Source organism: Glycine soja, chromosome 4 (assembly GCF_004193775.1).
Source record: "Glycine soja cultivar W05 chromosome 4, ASM419377v2, whole genome shotgun sequence".
NCBI lineage: Eukaryota > Viridiplantae > Streptophyta > Magnoliopsida > Fabales > Fabaceae > Glycine > Glycine soja.
In genome coordinates, this window is record NC_041005.1 from 51,591,892 (window position 1) to 51,617,235 (window position 25,344).

The 25,344-nt window shown below is 31.9% G+C and overlaps 2 protein-coding genes across 3 annotated transcripts; both read left to right on the forward strand.

Annotated features, from left to right (window-relative positions):
• Window positions 1-31: 31 nt before the first annotated feature.
• Window positions 32-5,605, forward strand: LOC114410456 (biotin--protein ligase 2-like). The gene is made up of 10 exons (XM_028374404.1): window positions 32-229; window positions 400-658; window positions 737-798; window positions 905-1,053; window positions 1,426-1,546; window positions 1,752-1,907; window positions 3,039-3,084; window positions 4,456-4,522; window positions 4,802-4,878; window positions 5,103-5,605. Exons 1-10 carry the CDS (start codon window positions 124-126, stop codon window positions 5,143-5,145), a joined length of 1,086 nt encoding a protein of 361 aa, XP_028230205.1. The 5' UTR covers window positions 32-123; the 3' UTR covers window positions 5,146-5,605.
• A 12,829-nt stretch (window positions 5,606-18,434) lies between these two features.
• Window positions 18,435-24,370, forward strand: LOC114410457 (oxysterol-binding protein-related protein 1C-like). Of its 2 annotated transcripts, none has more exons than XM_028374406.1 (10): window positions 18,435-19,523; window positions 19,613-19,969; window positions 20,876-20,975; window positions 21,158-21,603; window positions 21,791-21,946; window positions 22,517-22,684; window positions 22,758-22,898; window positions 23,179-23,409; window positions 23,692-23,805; window positions 24,027-24,370. In XM_028374406.1, exons 1-10 carry the CDS (start codon window positions 19,077-19,079, stop codon window positions 24,210-24,212), a joined length of 2,346 nt encoding a protein of 781 aa, XP_028230207.1. In that variant the 5' UTR covers window positions 18,435-19,076; the 3' UTR covers window positions 24,213-24,370. The 2 variants fall into 2 exon arrangements, with proteins under 2 accessions (XP_028230207.1, XP_028230206.1); XM_028374405.1 differs by having other exon boundaries at window positions 18,436-19,523; window positions 21,155-21,603.
• The last annotated feature ends 974 nt before the right edge of the window (window positions 24,371-25,344 follow it).

The window sequence follows — 25,344 nt, forward strand, 5'->3', positions numbered from 1 at the left end:
ATGGTACAAGAAACGTTGCAAAAAAACAAAAAGCTATAATAATTAATAACCGGTCATAGAATGGAACCACCTTGTTTTTCCCGACCTAGGTAGCGCTTTTTTGAAGTCGGAGAAGAAACGTTGATGCTGTTGCGTAACCCTGCGTTGACAGCGTCGCTGCTATCAGCCACCACAAAGAAGCTCTACAACCACCGTTATTCTACACCTGCTGCATTCATGGCGTCTTCAGGTTTGGTCTTTTGTGTGCTCTCAGATATATCTTATAATGTTAGATGGGTAGAGTAAAGTTCAAGTTTAAGCCTTTAATATTAATTAACCTATTCATTTGTTATTGAACAATTCGATCGAGTAAATCATGAATGTTGAGAATGAAATAGTTGCTCCTCCTTTTTTTATCAGGTGTCGCGTGCAGTTTGCTGGTTTTGTGTGGCAAATCACTGGCAGAGAATGAAACTGCTAAAGCTATAAAGACCAATAACACACTGAAGCTCCCTGAGGATGAAAAACTCTCACTCGTTTTGCATTCGGAGATGGATAAATCAGTTATGCAAGGGTTTTTCCAAGTTCATTCCTATATGGATTCTCTTTCCACCAATCAATTTGGCAGGCTTCTCGTTTGGTCTCCAGACTTAACTTCAACACACGATGTCGTTTCGCAGTATGTTTTGCACTTTTGCCTTCTCTATGCTCTGTGTTTCATTAATTTTATTGTCCTAAATATTGCATTTTTGTGCAGCAACTTTTGTGAGCTCCCCATTGGTACAGTTTGCATTGCTGATGTTCAGACCAAGGGACGAGGTTTGATATGAATGTGACACTTTGTGTTGCTGTTTGTGATTCTTTGTCCTTTTCGACTTGTAATTTAGTTAAAGTCAAAGCTGCTCTGAGTACTTAAAACTCTCAGGTCGGTCGAAGAATGTCTGGGAGTCTCCATTAGGTTGCCTCATGTTTTCTTTTACTATGCAAATGGAGGATGGACGAGTCGTTCCTTTGGTTCAGTATGTGGTTTCCCTTGCTATGACAGAGGCAATCAAGGATATCTGTGACAAAAATGTAAGTTCTTTGTTTTGAAGTACTAGTGCCTTGATACCTAGCTTGCCAGTGAATTTGATAAGGGAAAATTGTAGTCAGCCTAACAAATTTAAGTAGATGTATTTTCTATTTACACAATTCATATGCGCAGAAGTTATTGACTAAATAAACTGAAAAGTTTAATGCTTTTGGGGAAACTGACGCCTGATGGTGTTTTATGTGATGCTGAAAAAACTGTGAAGTTGTAGGCAGCAGTAAGAATGATGTTGTTTACTTTGTATTTGGCAGTTTTCCAAATCAATATGCATGATTTGCCACAATGTTAATTTGTTCTCTGATTGTTGGGGATTGTGGTCACTTAAATACATTTTATTGCAACACCTTCCATTCCAGGGGTTACCCAGCATAGATGTTAAAATCAAGTGGCCAAATGATCTTTACTTAAATGGCTCTAAAGTTGGAGGCATTCTTTGTACCTCAACATATAAATCAAAGAAGTTCAATGTAAGTGCAGGTAATAAATTATTCTTGAGTAGCAATGCCATTCAATAGTGATTGATTTCACTTCCATCCCATTTACTCTATTAGCTGAACTTGTCTATTAAATCCATGTTCTCTGCAGAGAATTTGATTCTCCTTAATGCCATTTTTGTCAGAATAAAATGATTGTCAAGTTTATCCTCATGATGAAGGTCATAACAAATCCCATGCTTTCACAGGAATAGGCTTGAATGTCAATAATAAGAAGCCAACGACATCCTTAAATACAATTCTAAAAGGGTTCTATTCAGGAGCTTACCAATTTCAAAGAGAAGAAGTTCTAGCAGCCTTTTTTAACAAATTTGAGATATTTTATGATTTATTTCTGAATCAAGGTACTGTCCTATTCAACTCATTAGTTTGATAATGCTTGTTGGTATCATCTCTGACATCATACCTCAATTCTTCTGGTTATCGTGTTTGTGTAAGCATTTTGTACCTGTGTTCATTCCTTTATCTCTCTTTCTCTGAAAAAACTCATGGATGGATAAATTTTTTTAACAATTTGAATCAACTTCTTGAATGTATACTTCTCACACCCTTGCGTATCAATCACATTGGAAGACACTTGTAAACCTATTCTTTTACATTTAAAACCCATCGAGCTAAGCATCATATATAGAGATGGAAATTGTGGAAATTTTGTATTTTGGGGAACTGGAGAAACTTGCAAGGGAGGAGAGGGATATGAGTAATATAACTGTAATGTAACTATAGTGCATAGGATGCCCAGTGATAATATAATTGAAAAATGCTTTTGTTTACCATTGCAAGTGCAAAACTTCATGAGCCTCTATTTTTCTTTTGTCTGGGTATTTTTTTTCCCTTTTTAAAGATTTACTGTTTCTTTTAATGGCATGTACTCTTGACTGAGAGTGAGGCCTGACACAATGGTAAGATTTCCTTAGGTTTGTTGTTCATTAATAAATGTGTCAATTTCAATGTCAACTTATGTCATCAAATTGGTTCTTGAAGTGACATCAAATTGGTCCCTAGAAGAACAAAACTAATAGGAATGTATCCTTCCATTCCATCTTGGATTTTCAATTGAATCCCTCTCTCTCTCTCTCTCTCTCTCACACCTTTTCTCTTCATAGATATTAAATATGGAATGTTTATGGAAAGGGAGATAGACACTCACAAGACAAGAGCTGTGAAAATTTCATGAGGGGGTCTATTCTGAAAACTAATGGCTTTTAATTGAAGGACAAATTCAATGTTTCAATATATGGATGACCAATATGATCTCACATGCATCTCTGGAGGACAATATAGACATTTATTTCAAAAAAGAAAATAAAAAATAAACAACCAAAACAGTTCCAGTTAACATTTTGCAATTAATTTGTTTCCCAACTTCTGAGTTTTCTTTAATTTACTGTATTTTAGGCCCCCAATACTCTGCATCGCCGAATATTTTGATTAGTTAGGTAATTTTTTAGCTTCACCTATTCTGTTAAATGCAGGATTTCAAACCCTAGAGGAGCTATATATCAAGACATGGTTGCACAGGTGACTTGATTTTAAAAACTTTCACCTGTAGTTTTTATTTATTTTATTTTATGTTTTGGCAAGGATTTGTAGTAAGAGGTAGGAGATTTGACTGGTAATTGCCTTTGAACTTTCTTTTTTTTTAATGCCTTGAATTATACAACACACTGACATGTGCTCCAAATGTTGTCACAAAGAATGTGAGCTTACGGTTGCTTGTTGGCATGGGTAAAGTTGAAGAAGTTAGGGATCATGATTGAGGTTGCAAAATTGAAATATGTTAGCAATAAGGTTATTGAATTTTCTGTTACTTTACCTACATGAAATCAGAGAATCATTGTTACCCTGGAGACTATTTTTCCCTGATATTTTGGTGACTAACCTTGCATTCAGTGAATAAATTTCCATCGTGTGTGGCTGCATAATTTGTTGAAAGTCATTATCATTAATATTTATGCATGGATGAGCGCCTTTGACCCCACTTCACCCCAGATTTTTACACGATAGAACTATGAGGGACCTCTGCCATTCATCTTATTTCCTGCTTTTCATCATTTTTTGGTCTCCAACTCACATTTGCCACCTGTCCCCAGGAAAAAAAGAAAAAAAATGTCTCCATTTGTCCTCTTATCATCATTTTATTCTTATCCTTTCAAATCACTAAAACTAGCCAATAATCATTATCTTAAACTTCTAAATATTACTTCCTTTTACCCTTGATACCTAGTAATTTTAATCATGAAGGAGTTGAATCTGAATTCCCTAACATATTGTCATAATACTAACTATGAAGCGCAAACACTCTTCTTGCTTGAGACGTCATACACGTTTACAACATCAACACTTACATGACGTGTCAGACACTCCTCATTAGGTATCCACTTAAATTATTTTTTATCAGCTTAGACACTTGAGACAACACTTTTATATGGTTTGGACACTGTAGTCAACACCTCCATATGGATGGACACTTCAAGAACACTAGTATTATAAAAAAAAATTAGAAATCAGAACGGTTGGCTTAAAATGTATTATAAAATATGAAAAATAATGTCCCTCTGTGTGTTTTTGTGAGGGTCATTATCATAGGAAGGTTAGTATACAAGAATATACAAATCTTGATTATTATTTTAGATTCTATATATGGCGGTGTCTTATATTTTTCACATTAGTTCTGTTGCAATGTTTGTATCAGCGTTATGTGGAAGTCTGTACTTCAGAGAATACTAATAACTAAACATATTCATTGATTTTAGTTAGCAGCTGAAATCAAGTAATATATTGTTCTGTTCATCATTCTGTTTATGCTTTTATTTGGAAAACAACCTGTTTATGCATGTATGTGGAATGATTTAGCTGTGCAGTCATTTATATATTCAAAATGTTGTGCAGTGGACAGAGAGTTGTTGTACAGGAAAAGAATGAGGACAAAGTGATCGAACATGTGGTAACTATTCAGGTTTGACAGATATGAACCTGACCTACTGTAATTACAATAGAGCACTAATCATGTTTGCAGTTTATTTAAAGTTAGTAGTGCGAAAGAATGGGCAATTTATGCTATTAATTTATATTAGTGATAAGGGTTAGAAATTTTCAAAACTGAAATTGTTACATCAAGTGGAAGAATGTAATAATATGTAAATTATCTGTCATCCATTTCCAATATGGTTTAACTTCAGTTGTCCATTATTGCTGGAAAGTAATTTTTCAATTATCTAATTCTTTTTATGCGTAGGGTTTGACATCCTCGGGATATTTGTTGGCTGTCGGTGATGACCATCAAATGTGTGAGCTCCACCCTGATGGTAATAGGTAATAAAAATTACCTTTTTCTTCTAACGGAATGATTAAGTTGTGACAAAAATACTTTCTGGAAAAAACAATCAACAGTTGAAGCACACATGTACTTATCGGAAACAGTGATAAATTTCATCTGGCACGTCTATTAATGAGATGAAGTTTCAAATTACGTTATTGCATGACCTGATGATAATAATATCAATTGAAATTAAAAATAATTTTCTACCGTGTTACAGCTTTGACTTTTTCAAAGGACTGGTCAGGAGGAAACTCGAGTGAACAAAGATTCCTTGACACATTTCACAAGAGGCAACACTCTTGCACACTTTGTATATATTACGAAGGTTTTGGCTTCAGAGTTAAGAATTTTCCAATAAATATAAGGTTTTGGCTTCAGAGCTAAGAACTTACCAATAAATGTCATATTTGTATAATATATTTTGTCATTAGAATTTCAGGGCTTTTGTATTCCATTTGTGAATTTCCGTCAAACTTGTAATGCCCTTTCCTTGTCCGGTCAAACAAGATCTTCTATACATCATAGCACGTAAAAAAACATCATGCAGTTGCAACCAAAATAATTACGGATTTTTTTTTCTCTTGATAGGACCTAGTTCATGATTGCTTTAGTCAATCATTTGTAAGGAGTATTGTGGTCCTTCTTAGCCAGCTATGAAATGATTTGAAAAGAAAAATAACAGAAACAACAAACGTTTCTATGATTCATAGTTGTGCTCAATAATCGCCTTTGCTTCCAAATAAAGTGTGCTTGAATTAGATGCTTAATCAGATTATGTTGACTGTTTGTCATCCATGATCCATCTACCACCCCATCATGACCAAGGTATCGTATATTCTGTGAATTCGAGGGCCGGTCGCTTTTTTGAAATTGGACTCATTCGCCATAATGCCAAATTTGATTTCCTTATAAACATGCAGTCCTTTTTTCCCATTTGGCTTCAGGTAGTAATAGCTACCCATTTAATAATTTATATTGGCATATACTTATCACACATTTGTAACAAGATAAGATAATACTTGTACTATTAGTTGAGAATTTGCATTTATTCCAGAAAGAGTAGTATTGTGCTAGTAATCCATAATGGCTAGTACATTCAGCATGTTTTTTTGGTGGGGGATGGTGGGTTTGTTTGAAGAAAAACCTTTAAAGTGGCATGTTGAAGGGTACTTAGTCTTTCTCTTTCGGATCCGTGGCATTATTTGCTTGTATTTCTGTAAGAGAAGGAAAGACACCACACCATCCGCAACACATGGACAACCTTCCTTAGTTTCTACAAAATGCCTTAGTTGATATGAGAGTTTCAAGGCCATAAAGCATGAAGCATGTCCATGCAACACACAATGTGAAATCATTGGAGGTAGAGTCATTCTCAAACGGGCAAGTGAGAGAAGCTAGCAGTCTCAATTTTCGTCTCTTGGTCATTGGTGAAAGTCTAGTGAGAGTTTCTAGCCTTTTCTTTGTTCTCCTTTTGAAAACTGGATCTGCCAGCACACACAATAAGCACCAAAGCTGCATTCTTCCGCTAAATGTGACATTTACGTGAATGATGGACCAAAAAATTAAGATTTAGGTGAATTGGGGTGTTGGTCTTTATAGAGGGCGAGCCCTAGTGCAGCGGTAAAGTTGTGCCTTGGTGACCTGTTGGTCATGGGTTCGAATCCGGAAACAGCCTCTTTGCATATGCAAGGGTAGGCTGCGTACAACATCTCTCTCCCATACGAAGTTTTAAAAGACGGCCAATGTAAAACTTTGTCGAATCTCTATGACATGACATGGGGTGTTGGTCTTTATACGGGACAATGCCCTTGTGACGTGCAATTGCTATTTTTGCTGGCATCTATACCTATTACATGTCACCATGTCTCGAGCCCCATGGAATTCTTTTTAGCACGAGTTAAGGAAAAATAGTTGGTAATTTGGTATACGTCGCGATCAGACATCCATCTGTAATTATACTAAACAAGCTTATAATAAAAATATTAGTATTAATAATGTAGAAGGTCCTAAACTAGTCTAGCTGTGCAGAGAATAAGGTTCTTGGCGCAATTCCAAAGGTTCGGAATTGAGAACTTAACCGTAATTTTTTTTCACTGGAGGCTTCAGGAAAAATGAAGATTCTGTCTGTGCAAAAGAATATGTACACAGTAAATCTTCGGTATGTGGACAAAAGAAAACTTATACATGAAAATAGTAAATATATGGTGTTGTGCTTTCCAGGTTGGTTTATTTTCGAATAATTAGTCTATATAGCCATACCTATGCTGTGGAATGTGGATGGTGTCTTCGGCAATCATTATATGAATGGAAATGGTTAAACAGTTGACAAAGTGAAAATCACACAATCGAAGATTGCCTACTTACTATTTTTTACCTGTGTAACATGATGATATTTTGCTACATTTATTGAAGCTTCTTATCTCTTCTTGACAACTTTCTTTAAGATAAATGAGGTTATTGATTAAATTTTACTTTAAAAAAAGTGTGTAATATATGTTTTTAGTTTGTACAAAGGCAAATGTTAATAAGTGAAAATACTCGTTATGGAATTAAAATATTGTTTTATTGAAATGTGGAATAATATGTTCTTGGTGTGTTTTAATGTGCTTCCCCATGACACTAGCTAGGATTTAGGGTTTATATACAATTAGTTATAAATAGTGTCTCGAACAACATTATTTCAGAAAAAATACCTATAAACAACCAAAAGGTCCTTATAAATTTTAAATTTTCTAAAAATATACTAGTCATGCATGCACCATGTCGTGGCAAAACACTAATAAGAATTATTTTTAAAAATTTATTCATTTCTGTAATTTTTTTAAAAGATTAACCCATTTGTGTAAATTTGCCCATAAATTTTACACGGCACAACTAAAATTTCTCCCTCCAATGGAAGTGACGACAAACGACGATGAATGAAAAAAAAAAAGTTAAAGGCTTAAGAAGCATCTGACTCACAGACAAACAACAGGGCTTGAGATCATAGACAGGGCCTGCAGTATGTATGTGAATTCGTGAATCATAATTACATATGATTAATAGAAAAAGAAACGGAAAGAAGATTAGTCAAAGATCCTTTGGATGATCACATGGGGAAGCAGGCTTGGTGGGCCAAAGTTGTTGTGACTCCAACAGAGAAAAGTTTACGGTAACAATTGAAGAAGTTGGACACTACTCATTCATGAATCGACCCAACTTATTTTATATATAATACATAAGATGCTATTCTAATTCATAGTCACGCTTTAGCTTTACTAAGAACTTAAGCATGGTTTCTATATATGACTACTAATGTTATTTCCTAATATATTCTACATCATGCGCTATAGAAGCCAATGATAATCTTGCCGTTATCGAAGTAGATATGATTAACTAAATCATTAAAGTGAAAAAATCAAAATTGGATAAGCCAGTCCAAGGCCAAAATAATAGTAGCTATGAAAAAAGTTACAAATTAATGCCTACACATGAAATATTTCGTCAACTACTTTATTTAATTTTAAAAAAATATATAAAAGTTTAGGTGAAATGGGTTTTAAGAAATTCATTAGGACAAATCTCAAAAGCTCAAAAAACACTTACATGTATAATTACAAATTATTTATTAACAAAATTTAGGTGAAAATTAAACCCATATCCTTTGGGGATGTGAGTGTGTTTTTGTTCACTTATTATTTCTTCTTTGGTAATGCCTGCGTTGCTTTTGGCATATGGAATATGAAGATTCGGGCAATAGGATTTTATGAACATTGGTAATGAAAAGGTGGTTGTGGGTCCAATTTTGTGATAAAAGAATTGAAATGTCCAGTTATATTTGGAAGATGGACGGTGACAAGCTTTTGCGCATTGCACCATTTTGGACCATTCCATCACATGAAACTATTATTTGTGGATACTAGCGGGCTTCTTGTGAGGGAGACGGATATTAATATTGCAAACAACAAGACAGAAAGCCACTCTGTATATCATGTCTTCTTTTACACCTATTATTATTTGCCATTGGTAAATTTGGTATTACATTAGATATATCATCTACATGTTTGGTCATGATAAATATATTCACCCATGGTAGCTTTAAGGCGACCATTAAGGTTTTTTATTATGAAAAAAGTTAAACGTACACACCAAATTTGGGATGTATGGGTGGAAAAGAGGAAAAAGGAAAGAAATAGATAGAAAAAAATTGATAACTGTGACAAATGATATAATGAGAAATGAAGATAGAAATATGAAGAAAAAGTATGATAGAAGTGAGTTGTAAGAGAAATTATCTGTAGATTATATAAACAAATAAAATAAATTATCTTAAAATTACTTTTTGTCACCATATTCAAACATAAACTTCATTTCATTTGATTAATTATAGACTTAGTATATTTTTATTTTCATTTTTATCTCTAAAAACCTTTTTGTTTGATTTTAGTTTTTTGATGTTTTTGTTTCAGTCCCCGCAAAATTATAAACTTTTAATTAAAAGTGTTTCTTCTATTAGAATAATTTCATTTTAGTCGTTATATTATTTAAGAAACATTAAGCCTGTTATTAATTTCTATTTTACTAAATCATCTCTTAACAGTGATAGAACCAAAAAGAATTTTTTTAAGAATATTTGGTAATGGTATCCGAAATAAATTACTCAAATTTTGACTAATTTTTCTCAGTCTTATAAAGAATATGTCGAGAATTATTCCAAATCCACAGAATTTCCGTTATTAGATTATTATTCCCAATGGCTGCGCCTCTAACTTGAAAGAAGCCTTACTCCTTAGTCTCCCCTCCCCCAATTTTTAAAAGAATTTATGGATATTTATTGGGTTTATTTATTTTCTTGATCTTGCTCCCAAAACAATGAATATTATGGTTTAGGTTACCGAGTTTTATTTTTTTACAAACGACCTCATACGTTAAAAAAATACTTTAATTTCTTATAGTACTGTTCATTATAAAAATAAAAATAAAAACCTTATATAGTACTTACCAATGTTAACATTATTCTATTCAAAAAAATGTTACCTTTATTCCATTTTTTTAAAATGTCACCAGTATTTTAATTTTAATGAGTTAATTGCCTCGGTGTTTACAGGAATGTTTTTTTTTCTCTCCATAAATAACCGGTTAAGATAATTATTCTAATCCTTTGTCTATTGCGGGAAAAGGAAAATGCTATAGCTATATTAGCAAACAAATAAAAAGTATATAGTACTCCATTAAATAACTTGTAAGCAAAACTTGTAATTGAGTATACATAGCCTCAAACCTTTAATATTTTGGTGAGATATTGATATGGAAAGTTGAATGCTCCATTAACATGCCATCTTTTCCCTTTTTCCTAATAAAAAATACGAAAATATTAATTAATGTTATTAACGTAACATTAAAGCATCAAAAATATTTTTTTATAAAGTATCATCATAAATTTTGATGCATCATTAATGTTATTTCTATTATCTAATAAAAAATTATTGTTTTTTATTTTCAAATAATGTACGGTTTTTAGTTTGAGTGGCAAATTACGTAAGGGTTTCCCACCTCAAGTAGGTGACATGGGGTACAAAGCAAATCTGCAATCAACACAAAAATTGAGGAGACTATTCAATCTTGATGGCCATTCCTTTATGTGTTCAGAAGAACGTACGCAGCTTCAGCAATCACCAATGTTGTTGCCCCCACTCCCAGTTAACGTTATCAAACTCAACTTTTTACATATATAAGTAACACTTTTATATGTGAGATTTTTTTATTTATTGAAGAATAACATATTAAATAGATAAAAAATAATTTAAAATAACTTATATTTTGTTTAATTTTTTTAACTTTTTATCTTGTAATAGTCAATTCGAGAATTTATCAAATTTACTTAAAATTGATTGAATTTACTTAAAATTTATCAAAAAAAAGTTTATACAAAAAATTCAAGATAAATAAATTCATAAATTTATAAAAAAAATAATAAATTAACTTGAAAGTTTAATAATGCCACATCAGTCAAACGAAAAAGAAAAAAAAAATAACAAAGCTTACGGATTTGGTTCTCATCTGCTTGTTCCTGTACCTCCTTTGTTGTAATCAATTAATCATTTCACAATTTTAAATTATTTATCTTTACGCTTGCATGCATCTTTCATAAAAGATAATTATGATTGAATTGAATAAGATTCTTATAAGTCATGATAAAATAACCTAAAAGATTACTATTAAAATAAAATAAAAAAACTAAAGAAAATAAGATGAAGCTAACATATTATATTCATTGATAATAATAGATAAAGATAAATACATCATATAATCCTAGATAATGACAATTAATGGTACTTTTAGGGTGCTTATTCAGCCTTTAACTCTCATTGAGAGGATGCTATCAGCTACTCCTACAAAAAGCTACAAAACTACCAATAAGAGAAAAAAGATAAACACAGACTAATATTCTTCATTCATATCCTTTAACAATTGCTACAAAATATTAAATAGGCTCCAGCAACCAAAAGGAGACGAGTATCAACCATCCGGGTATCGACATTTGGTTTGGGGAAATCAAAATAGATGAAAATAAATAATAATAATAATAATAATAATGATAATATCTAATAAAATGAAATTATTGCCTATAAGATTTTTGGGCCTTTCTTCACTATCTATATGGTCCATTAAATTTAGAGCCTATCAACAACAATGTTCTCTATTTGAATATTCAATGTCATTGCATTTCATGTTTCAAACTCAAAATTATTGGTTAAGTTAAAATAATTTTATATTAAATTCAATTCTTTTATATCAATTGATCAACATGTTTGGTGATTTTAATTATTGATTCTGAATTTGGATTTGTAAATATAATAAAGCTAAAAATTACTGAGAAATATTAAATTCTTTTCAACAATTCTATCTACCTTTTTTTTTTGGTATAGCATCGTTTTTTTAATAGAATAAATCCATCTAGTTTGAATCTTAGTAGAGTGGGTAGAGTAAAAAAGAAATATTAGATGACAAAAGAATATCAAGAATTATATTCTTTTTTTTAGTTGATAAAAATGTTATATTGTTTTCATAATATATTTCTTGTGGAAAATGATAAAATTTATCTCTATAATCTTTACACATAAATAAAATAGTATTTAACTGTGAGTTAACAATATATTTATTATGTTTTAACTACACATCTTTAAAGTATTCACTAGTAATTCTCTGAAATTTGCTTTTTATTAAAAGAAAGTGCATAGAAATCGTGGTATTTAGATTGAGTAATAAAATATATATAAATTATACTAACATTTATGCCATACATGTTTTAAGTGACAAAATATATGAATGATTTTTGTTACATCTTTAAACTACAAGGCGGTGTGAAGTGAAAGAATAATAATTAAGGATTTGAATTTAGTTATAATCATTAATGATAATGACAATAATACTTTGTGATTGATTGAATTAATCTTCTTCAAGATTTAAGATACTGTATTACATAGTGAAAGTTAAAAAATGACCTTTTGTATAGCAGCTTTAAGTAGCAAAAGCACATGAATCATCTTTAATATCTCTTGTTCAACAGGGATGAGAGAATGGCCCAACGAGCGCCACGTGTTATCCAGATCATGAATGCAGCGTTTGAGTTTGACTGAGGCTTTGGTCAATCTCTTCCTCTGCGTCTGGGTACACCTTAACGCGTACTTGTATTTAACTTAATCTTTTGATTGTGTTCATAGTTCATACTAGACGCTAGTCACTAGTGTTTTAGGCTAATCCAAAGCAACCTCTCCACACGTTTTTACATTCACGGTATGACCAAGTAATTTCCTCTTCTAAGGTCAGCAGTTCAAAATAAAGTGTATTTATCACTAAGAATTTAAAGTACGCGTTAATCATATATAATTTTATAAAACTCAACCAATTTATTATAAATAATATTTTTTAATTAAATAATATTATAAAATTATATTATGTATTTTTTGGAATTATTATAATATTGATACGAGGTATCCATTATATTATGGATGAATAATTTCCATCAAAAAATCTAATTGGTCAGTATTTTTAATGACATTTTTTTAATCATTTTTTTATTTATAAAATTCAAATCCAAGATCTTGACAATGAGACTGAACTATTATTACTCGAATCAATAATTTATTGATAAATTATTTTTCCACCGTTAGTTAATGTATAATCATTCTTCTTTATTATTAATTTAAAATAAATTAAACTAAATATATACAATATTTTAATTTGAAGAGTTATATAAATGTTTTTTTCTCTATAAAATGAGCAATAGTTTCTAAAATATATACATTTTATTTTCATTCTTCTAAATTTTTGAAATGATTTTTGTATAGTCTATAAAATAAAATAAGTGAATTTTAATTTTGATACCCGCAAATGTTTTCTTTGATCTATATCTCTCTAAAACATGAAATATTTATTTTAATATATAACATTTATTTTAGGATTTAAAAAATTAAGTCATATTATAACAATTGACATAATATTATATGCGCATTAGATGTCATGTGAGATGATCACATGATCTTTTATTAGATTAAAAAATATGGTTAATTAATGTCATATGATCTAGTGGATACCAAAAAACTTGATTTTATATTTTATAAGAGAAAAAATAAAAATAAAATTATATGAACCGATTTTTTTTTCATATTACAACTAATATTTTAATATAATTTTTTTAATTTTCAACTTGAATCCAACTTGTCACTTATTAACTATTTGGAAATTAATTTTTTTGGCAGATTTGGCAAAAATGGGTTTTTTTGTTGTTGAAAAGTGCGGTTGAGATGTGTGTAGGTGACTGCTTGGTTATGTAGTGATTGCTTAATGATTGACAAAGGCAAAAGATAGAATGAGAAACAGGTAGGCGTGACTGGTTCAAGCCAAGGTAGCAATGGCTGATTCAAAAATAATTTTTAATAAAAAATACACGCAATTTGAAGAAAAAAATGTCAAAAATATGATTTTCTCAAAAATATGATTGACAAAGGCAAAATATGATCTTCCTAACTAACAAGCATTTATTTTTATCAATTATATCCTTACTTGTCTCTTAATATTTAATTAATTTACATATGTTTATTATAGAGTGAAAAAAAAGTAAAATTAAAAAATCACAATTTTTTATTAGAATAAAAAATCTATTATATTTCTTGAATTTTACATAATCTTAAAACACAAATAAAAAGAACCTGATGTAATTTTTATCAAAAGAAAATGTAACTTGTAATAAACTTTGCTTTTAAGCCACTTGCAATAATTTATGGAATTAATCAATGGTATTAATACACGAGTACTTGTACGAATATTCTTAATTAGAGATTCCAAAGTTCTATATTTAGGTGTATTCAATTAGATTTTAAAATATTTTAAAATATTTTTTTGATAAAAAAAATATGTGATATTCAATTGAGATTTTTAAATCATACAAATAAGTCTCATGATATTTAATTAATATTATTAGAGTATTTTGAGGAGTGTAATAAATTCAATTAATTTTTTTATAATTTATATAAAAAATTAATATTTAAAAATATATAAATTTCGATGAATTATTTTTTAAAATTAATTTTGATAAATTTATATTGACCTTTTGGTATAAAAAAATATAAATAACACATCCATTAAATAATTCCACCAAAATCCGTGAGTTTTATCTGGACTTTCTCTCTTCTTTTTTGGCTGCCGCTGATTACCAATTTTTTTTCTCTCCTATCATACATCATCTTTTCTCTCTATTGAAAGTGGGGGTTTATTGGATTAACAGGTCCATGTTATAGCAATTAATCTTGTGTGCTTATACTGACAACAAATATGTTTGTGTCAGCAAGTGTACACATGTTGGCATTTTTGTACAATTGCAGATTGAAGCTATTTTGATATGACTAGGAGGATTATGTGGATGTATACGAGTGAGGCGTTGCTGTATGTCAATGTATTTGGTTCTTAGGACTATCTCATGTATCAGAATAGGTTTATTGTGCAACAAATATGATCTTCATTTTAAATGTTTTAATCATTTGGTTTTTATAAAAATGAGATTATAATTTTATGATGATTTTTTAATTACATCATAAAATGTGTTACAGCTACATCTTAATTTTTCATTTACCAAAAAAGAAACATTTTTTCGTTATAATAAAAGTCTCAATCATAAATTATCATTTCCTGACAAATGAAATTGTTGGAATATAACTTTTTTTCTTTTGATTGGGTTGCTGCAAATATTTTGTATGGATTTAATTTGGTTCTAATAAAAATATTACCTTTTTATTAATATTTTATTTTGTATAGTTATATTAATATTATTTATCAATTTGATTGTTGCAATTTTTCAAAACCAGACTATATAATTAAATCGACTGAAGCATATATTATTAATAAAATAATAAAATTACAATACAACGATAATGTTGGTGTAAAAATGTCAGTAGGACTTGAGACAATTCTTATCACATACACATCAATAAATAGAATAAATAATTAATTACAAAAAAATAATGGTCCATCATGAAAGTTCTTGCTCCCAAGAGAAGAAATTCGGCAATCATTTGAAGTCATCAAACAGATGTGGTTACAACATTAATTCGGTTGTCTAATTTCATTTTAAATGTCTCCTGACAAAGTAATTGAAACAAGACCACAAATTAGCCTGCAAAGTTTCAATCAATTAAAGTTTATCTTTTGTTTAATTTCACCACACAATTAATAAAAAAAACGTAGTCCGAGTATGTGTTAAAATTCATCGAGTTTATTAGACTATAACCTTTCTGATAAATTGTAGAATTTGAACCTTAAATTTTGATTTTAAATTAACTGTAACTTTTCTTGGGTCAATTCAATCGTGACCTAATTTGGACATAACCTGCAAAATTACAAAAAAAATTAAGAAATTTAGGCTTTTATCAAACTCAGGCTTCATTCTAAAAGTTCAGATTGAATTCAGAGTAAATTAACCTGACCTGACATGCTGTAGCCTACAATCCACTCGGGCCAACCTATATAGTCGTTTAGCCAACTTTTTTTTATCACTGTGACTACCATATATCTAATTATAGTAAAAGTTCAATTCTTTTAAATTTCTTTTCTTATAAATAATTGTGCATAATATTTTTTTAAAAATTTATGGTTAGATTAAAATTTTCTTTTACATAGATTATATATGTAAAATTTTAAATTAATAAAAAATTATTTAAAATTTTGTTTATATTAATATAAAATTATTTAATATTTTGTTTATGTAAATTAAAATTAATGTAATATAAAATATTTTAAAACATACTAAAATATAAATTATTTTATTATATATTTTCTTATTATTTGATTTTGATACAAATGATTTTAATATTATATAAATATAATTAAATGGTTAGATCAATAAAAATCATATTTTATATTAAATTATAAAAATAATATAATAATTATCAAATAAGAGTGTAAATCTCTCCATTGTCTATATCTATATTGTCTATCTATATGTATATATATTAGTTTTTTCACGTACTCATTATATGTGTTTGGTAATTAATATGTTTCACTCAACTTTATAATATTAAAAGTTTTTATATTAACAATACAATTAAACTTTATTTCTTATTTTTTTTGGTGTGTACTAAATATATTCTTTAACTAATAATTAAAGACTAGTTTTTTTGAGATATTATACGATCATTAATATGGTTTTTTGACTTTTTGTTTCATTTAATTATAATTTTTTTTATGTTATATCATATTTAAAGAATCTAAACTTTTTTTTCTTATGTTCCTATTAAACTTGTCCTATCAGCACATGAATATATCATGTCATATGAGATCAATCAATCTACGATAACATACTTTGGAGAGGAAAAAGGGTACAATATAAGGCTGCCTATGATCTAGATTCTAGTCAGATGCTATTATCTTCCAGATCTTCGAGTTAAGATTGACGATAGTAACTAATAAGAAAGCTTTTTTTATTTTATTTTTTCATCCATAATTAAGAGAGAGCTTTTGATTGAAAATGTTAGAATATGATTGCTGAATGTGTTTAACATATAACATCGCCATATATGTACCATACACCCACCTCTATTGGAGCAAATCATGTGGGACTCGGTAGATATATTCTCATTAATAAAACCATGACACTTTTAATCTTTTAATTTGTATTATTTGGGATTTTAATCTCTTTAGTTTTTAGTAAACTAAATTTTTTTTGTTTTTAAAAATTAAATAAATTCAATTTCTTATCCTTTTAATATTTAAAATTTTCAACTATTTTCTTACAACATATGGCCTTATATATAAGATACTTTTAAATAATTCATAACCTTTTTAAAAAATAATTAATTTAGATAATCGTTCTAAATTTGTCAATTATTTATATTTCTCTTCCAAACTTATCATTCATTCCCTTCTCCACTTAATTGCTTTTTGATAAAGAATAATTAATGTTTGGAGATAGAATTATGTAATTAATGAAGAGTATTATATGATAAAAATAATTAATGCACTACACTTTTATAAGATGGTGTAATAAAAGGGACAAACAACAAAATGAAAAGGATCTTATGTATATGGACAAAGATAATATTTTACAAGATATCTGATATATTTTATTTTTTTATAAATAAATGTTAGTAGTTAGTTTATTAGTTTTTTTTTTTATAATAAGAGAGATTAAAAAACACGACCTCTTCCTCTTTTCTCTTTCTGTAGCCACCAAGTTAAGATATATTGTATTGCTTTTAAATGAAAGAAAATATTCATTCATGAAAATTTTGAATAAAAAATGGGAATTTTTATTTTTTAAAATAGAAAGAAAGGAACAGTGAATAATAGTTCTGATTCGTGGAGACAAATATTAGTTAGATGATAAATAAAAATCTTATATACCTTTTAATTATACTAAAAACTATAAAATATTTTTTATACATCGTCTTTCCCTCTCTAACTATTAAATAGGATGTGATATACAGTGATTATTTTCCTAATATAAATGATGTTATTGCCAATTAATTATTAATTTTAATAATGATTAATTTTCATCCAAAAATCTTACTTATTATTTTTAATAAAATATATTTTTTTTCAATCATATTTTTTTAATCAACTTAAGATGATAGAGTACCATTAATTTGACGCATTTAAATTCAAGTGGACGGGTAAAAGTATTGGACTTGTAAAAAAAACATTTTGTTGTTGAATATTGACCCAGTAGACATTGAAAAGACGTTCCTCAAGGTGATACTGCTGCTCATACCCCTAAATACCTAACCAATCAAAACGATAGTTAGTACTTTTCTCTCACTAATCCCTTTTTATCCACGTTAGTTGCCTATCTATCTGAATTACATTGTAGCTGTACTTTATCATTTTTCTTTCTTTCAACTGGTCAAACTAATCAAATTAAAAAAAAAGATTTTTTTCTTTAATAAACACACAGCGTGATGTTATCATCGTCAAATAATTCAAGTTAGATATTGTCTCATCGTTTCAGTTTTTGTTTTTCCTTCAATATTAGATGTGTTTCATGCAAAAAGAGGATAAATAGCTTGCTTTTTAAATATTTTTGGACCCTGTGTTTTTTCTGAATAGTAGAAATTCAAGAGTGAGGTTAGATTTGAGTTGTCTGGCAAAGATGGTGTTTCTGTTATCCAAATCTGAATTGAATTCCCTCCAAAACGTGGAAGACATTTTGCTTCCACATGGCATCTCCCCAGGTGTCACGTGCTGATGGAGGCGGAGGCATCTTATAGCCTGTATCCTGGGCGCAGACAATCATTACCCCCGCAATATCACAACACTCATTCTTCATTCATCATATTTAAAAAAGGCATAGAATTCCAATTCCAACTCCAGCACCGGAAACACATTCATTACTCCATCTCCCTCCTAACAAACAAACATAATAACTTCTCCCATTCATTTATTCTAATATTCTAATCCTTGCCTCTTCATTTCACAATTGACATATTTGTTTTATTCATTTATTATTTACTTCACTCTTTTTTTCTTTTTTACTTCTAATCCGGACACAAACATAACCGTTTTTATCTCACGCCACGCCCCCGTTCCAGTAGTGATCGCCACACCGTGCTTAGCATGACGCTTCCCCTGATCGGCGCCACCTCCATCCACCTCCGCCGACACCGCCACGTCGCAGGACCGCTTTCGCCGCAGTGATATAAATATATTCTCTCTCTTCTTCATGCATCCTTTCTGCTGCGTGTCCGCCATTTCCGACCAGGCCTCGCCAGTGAAACCCTCGTTCGCGGACTTCGCCATGCCGCCTCTCCCCGCCGCCTCCGCCTCCGCCGGGAGATCCGATTTGGCTCCGCGGCACAGCCACAGCGGGAGCCAGCGGGAGCAGCCGGTGGTGGACGTGAAGATCAATGACCTCGTCGGGAACGGAATCTCCGGAATACTGTACAAGTGGGTGAATTACGGGAAAGGATGGCGACCGCGATGGTTCGTGCTCCAAGACGGCGTTCTCTCCTACTACAAGATTCACGGACCTGATAAGATCGTCGTGAATCAAGAAACCGAGAAGGGCTCCATGGTCATCGGCGAAGAATCCATGCGCAGGATCACTCGCAACCGTAATTCCTATCACCCTCAACACATACGAAAGCCGTTTGGGGAAATCCATCTCCAGGCACGACCTAGCTCCACTCCTGCCAACTTAATTTCAATTATTAGGGATTTTCATTCGGCGTGATTTGTTTGTGATTGTAATTGTTTTAGGTTTCGACGATTCGCGAGAGCAAATCGGACGAGAAGCGGTTTTCGGTATTCACGGGGACGAAGAGGCTCCACCTTCGGGCGGAGACGCGGGAGGATCGGGTGGCGTGGATGGAGGCGTTGCAGGCGGTGAAGGACATGTTCCCGCGGATGTCGAACAGCGAGTTGATGGCTCCGGTGGACAATGTAACCGTTTCGACGGAGAAGTTGAGAGTTCGGCTCATGGAAGAGGGAGTGAGCGAGGCGGCGATTCAGGACAGTGAGCAAATCATCAGGACTGAGTTTGCGGCGCTGCAAAGCCAGCTTGTGCTGCTTAAGCAGAAGCACTCGGCCCTCATTGACACCTTGCGCCAATTAGAGGTACGTCTACTCAGAAATAGAAAAAAAAAAAAAAAAAAAAAGGAAACTTCGTTTAAGAGCAGTGCAATTGTAAGTTGAATCGCAATCACTTCAGAATGGGAATCTATACTTACTAATATAGATGGATCAAGGTAGTATAGTTTGGTATTATGTTGTCACCAAAATATGAAATATTTAACTTGTGAAGTAGGTTATGGTTTGCTGGTAGTTTATACGAAAGTCGTTTCCAAGCTCTTTTTATTTTTCTTTGTTCTTGTGACTTTTACTGACCTTGCTAATACCAGAATCCTGGCATAAATTATAGCTTAAACTTATCACGTATCTTTCAATTGAATGCTCCTTCAATAAATTTGTATGTCTCTTCTCTTGTGTTCATTTATCTTGCTAAAAGTTTTCTACCAGTAAAAAACGGGGGCTGGCAATCGACTGTTGCTAAATGATGTTCCAATTTTTTAGTGTTCTGAACTGACTAGGTACCTATGAATAGATTAAGGTTTATTTTTTGCCCTTATTTGTGTCCTGCAAGTAGCCTTCGTGAATGAAAAGTAGTTTCTTTAACCTTGGAAGACGACATTGTGCAGACCTGGAATGATGTTGCCTCATGGGTGAAGAGCTGGGTAGGTTCTTCATAGGATGACTATTTTTATTAACATATTTTCTAATTAAATCTATTAAATCCTGCATTATAAGGGTTTGCGGTCATTAATTTAAATCCATTGAATTATTCAATGTTTTTCATTGTTTCCACGTTGTTTAACAAAATGATTTCATTTGCTATTTTTACATGAATAGTTTATTATTTTATTTTAATGCTGTTCTCTCTTATTTTTTTAACATATTGATCAAGGATAAATCTTTTTTATTTTCATGTGTATTAAAAAACTCTTTATCTATGTTATATCGTAGACAGAAAAGGTTGATCTGGAGGATACAGTAGTTGATGAGAGCCAAAGACAGCGGAATGATGAAGAGGCTTCCTCAAGATTAGCGCAAGAAAAATTTAGTGGTAAGATTTGAAACATTTCTGCATCAGCAGCAAGGATTATTTAGTTGTGTCATTGTTTTGATGTTGCATTTTCTTGAAACTTGAATTATTTAGGTTCCACTATCTGTATCTCTGATACCCCAATTATAACCTAACACTGTCTTTTAACCTTTTATTTTGTTTTCCGGTTTTCAATTCAGAAGGAACTGCAAGTGAATCTGAAGATGACAATGAGAGAAATGATGCTGCAGAGGAAGAAACAGATGATGATGACAATGCCTTTTTTGATACTCGTGATATTCTATCATCCAGTTCTTTTAAAAGTAATGGGTCTGATTATCGAGTATCATCCTTCTCTTCAGATGATGAAGGTTTCTATGCATTTGAATCAGAGGATGACGTAGATCCTTCGATTAGATATGTTGGAACCAATTACCCTCATGTTAAGCGGCGTAAGAAATTGCCTGACCCTGTAGAAAAAGAGAAAGGTGTCAGTCTTTGGTCAATGATTAAGGATAATATAGGGAAGGATCTAACAAAAGTTTGCCTTCCTGTTTATTTTAACGAACCTCTTTCCTCCCTGCAAAAATGTTTTGAAGAAATGGAGTATTCATATCTTCTGGACCAAGCATATGAATGGGGAAAAAGGGTAAGTCTGGATTTGCCTGACAGGTCTCTATTTCTGCAATATTAAGCAAATCTGAGGGATTAAATAGAATTTTTTCATTTGAAATAAGAAAATCTGTATGTTGACTTTGATTTTCTTGCTGTCAGCTATTTCAATGCAGTATTGGGTGCATTGTTCCCATTTTTAACTAATTGGAGATGCCATGCAGGGTAATAGCCTCATGAGGATTCTCTATGTTGCGGCTTTTGCTGTATCTGGCTATGCTTCAACTGAAGGAAGAGTTTGCAAACCATTTAATCCGTTACTTGGGGAAACATATGAAGCTCACTATCCAGATAAAGGCCTTCATTTTTTCTCAGAGAAGGTATAATCTATCCTGACATAGTGAAGTGATTAAAATATTACCTATTTTCATCTCAACCAAAGTATCAATCCATGATAATTTCTATTCTTGCTTTAAGTTTCCTTTCTGATTGCAGTCAAATTTACATATTTGTGAAATGGGTCAGGCAATTGGTTTCTTTAAAAAATCTACAACTGTGTGGACATTTTTTTTGAGGTCTTAAACCAGAGTTATTTGAATGATTTATTTGGAAATTACACATATGGATTCCTTACAACCACTTGCGTTTGATTGAACGAAACAGTTTGTGGATTTGTCTTGTATTTCCTTCCCTAGAGGTTTCTTGGGTTTTAATTGATCATTCATTCACCAGTAAAGAAACAGTTTTCCCCAATACGGAGGATCATAATTTCAGAAGCTACACCATTTATTTCTTGAATAAGAGGTGTAATGTGAGTGCATTAGTTCTGGAGAAACGTATGAACACAGAACAACAGAATTTGGATTTTGGTGTGAACAAAAGGGATATGATTTGGCTTTTTTAATTTATGCCGCCTATTAGAAATTATTAATGTTTTTGCTTCCCCTCAGGTCAGTCATCACCCAATGATTGTCGCATGTCACTGTGAGGGTACAGGTTGGAAATTTTGGGGTGATAGCAACCTAAAGAGCAAATTTTGGGGGCGATCAATTCAACTGGACCCTGTTGGTACTTTGACTTTGGAATTTGATGACGGGGAGGTTTTCCAGTGGAGCAAGGTATATATTATTCTCTTCAACTGCTATGATATCCTGCTTTGGTTCTAATTTCTAAACGGACTCGTTCTTCCAGGTTACTACATCAATATACAATCTCATATTGGGAAAGCTATATTGTGATCACTATGGTACAATGCGTATACAGGGAAACCAAGAGCACTCGTGTAAACTGAAATTCAAGGAACAATCTATAATTGATCGAAATCCTCACCAGGTGCTTTGTATCTGTTGCATGGATTCTATTTTTTCACATTTAATATATCCATTAGCTCTGGTATCAAATTGTCCTTCCTCTTTGGTTTGTATAAGACTTAGTTGTCTTACTGTATAGACTCAATATGCATACTTTTGCGCCAATGCTCAGATTTCTCTTTAAGGAAAATAGTGAGGCCTTTGCTAGTAAATGGACTTTTTATTACCATCTTACTATATTATGATATATGAAATTTTGTTGCAGAAGTTTGTCTCTTAATGTGGTTTGGCTGCCTTTCTAGGTTCATGGTATCATTCAAGATAGTAACGGAAAGACTGTATCAACTTTGTTTGGAAAATGGGATGAAAGCATGCATTATGTTAATGGAGACTACACTGGGAAAGGGAAAGGTCATGATACTTTGTCAGATGCTCGTTTGCTCTGGAAGCGAAGCAGGGCTCCCAAGTTTCCCACTAGATATAACTTCACTCGCTTTGCCATCACATTAAATGAACTTACCCCTGGATTGAAGGTGTGTTTTGTTAACCAATACTCTCTTTTATGTCACCACTCTTTGTATATACTTGTTTAAGGAAAAATAATCCAGGAAAAACTGTATTATTCACTGCATGCAATTTGTGATTGGTTGTGCATGCTTTAACTGGAGTTCACTTGCAATAACAAGGGGACACTTACTTTTTCTCGACAAAGATGAAAGGAACAAAATAGTTCTGTCATCTTACTGTGTGTGTTTGATGTGTTTCTGGCATTTTGTTAGACATTGGTTGTCAATTTAATTTGTGATTTTACATAGGAGAAGTTGCCGCCTACAGATTCAAGGTTAAGACCAGACCAGAGGTATTTGGAAAATGGAGAGTATGACATGGCAAATGTAGAAAAGTCACGGCTAGAGCAGCGGCAGCGCCAGGTGCCTGTTACATTTTATGTTCTGTAATTTTTGGTTTTATGGTTCACTTGCAGCTTGGCACTTAAAGAGGACCCGTGTAGGTATTTTGGTGCTTCATAACACCCTTTATCAATGGAAGGGTTAAGTGTAGATTGTGTTCAGCTGAGTAGCATCAATTTTAAATTTCTCTTGATTGATTAGTTACCATCGATTGATCTAACATTTGTTTGAATATGATTCAGGCTCGGAAGATGCAAGAGAGTGGTTGGAAACCACGGTGGTTTGCAAAGGATAAAGCGAGCGGGACATACCGCTATGTAGGAGGGTATTGGGAGGCCAGACAACGAGGAAACTGGGACTCCTGCCCTGACATCTTTGACCAGATTCCTTCGGATCATATTTCTGACGAAGGTCAAATTACATTTTAGTTCTTCTAAATTTTTTTCCTCCCAATTTTTTTACTGATGGGTGTTTCTTATGACTGCGATCTCGCTGTTATGGTACACCCATGAAATTCATGTAACCCAATCAGATGAAAACATGAGCGACTAATAATGTAATTCTTTTTCTTTCCGTTCCAAGTCTATTCACAGAATCCTGATTACTTGCGACACACGTAATCATTACTGTTGTTATCATATTATCATAGCGACAGGAATGCATTAAGTAATCAAAATAGTGAGAGCACGTACGAAGCAAAAGCAAGTTCCCCGAGTCCCTATTACACATCACAAATGACCTAAGCGTTACATGGATCTATCTTTCTGGACAAGCATTAAATAATGACTAGCTTGACATAATCGCGTAAGCAGGTGGCTGAAGAACAGAAAATATGACTTCAAATTCTAATGGCCTATCTCCATTGCTGGCTTCCATCCTTTGATGTGCCAAAGCAACCATAACTCCAATTGCAAAGCCCACATCTATGTCGTGTGGACATCTGAATTCCTATAAACTTTCTAAACTCTTTGGGCGTCCCATTCATCTTCAGAAATTGCATGATGCTTTATCTTAAAAGCATGTGTATGACGCTTAAGCCATCACCTCTGCTCCTGCCTAGTGTTTCTCTATAAATATGATACGGTGAGATGATGGTTGGGGAAATAATAAAAATAATGTCCCATGGACCATGGATGTTGTTTTGTGCCATTGAGTATCGGTTGCTTAAACATGACCACTTCTCTCTTTGTGAACACGATTCAATATAAAATCCGTGATTAAAAATAATTTGGAAACACATTTTAATTATGTTTAACGATTTAAAATTAATTTTATCAGAATGAATCCTCTCAAATTTTGAAATAAATGAGCCCTGAAATTCTAAAGTTGTGAGCAACTCCTCTTTTTTTTTTTTTTTTTGGGTAGAAGTGGGCAACTGCATTTAAATAACAAGCAATAATTCACGATACCTAATTTTATGAAAGGATATGAAATGAATATGAAAGGAAACAGTGCTACTCTTTACAGATGGGACCTGTTGTCCGGTGACACCTTCAACTTAGACAATTTTTATGGACAGCTTTTGTTGGACAGTTTTTAATCTGATAAGTTAGATTGCGA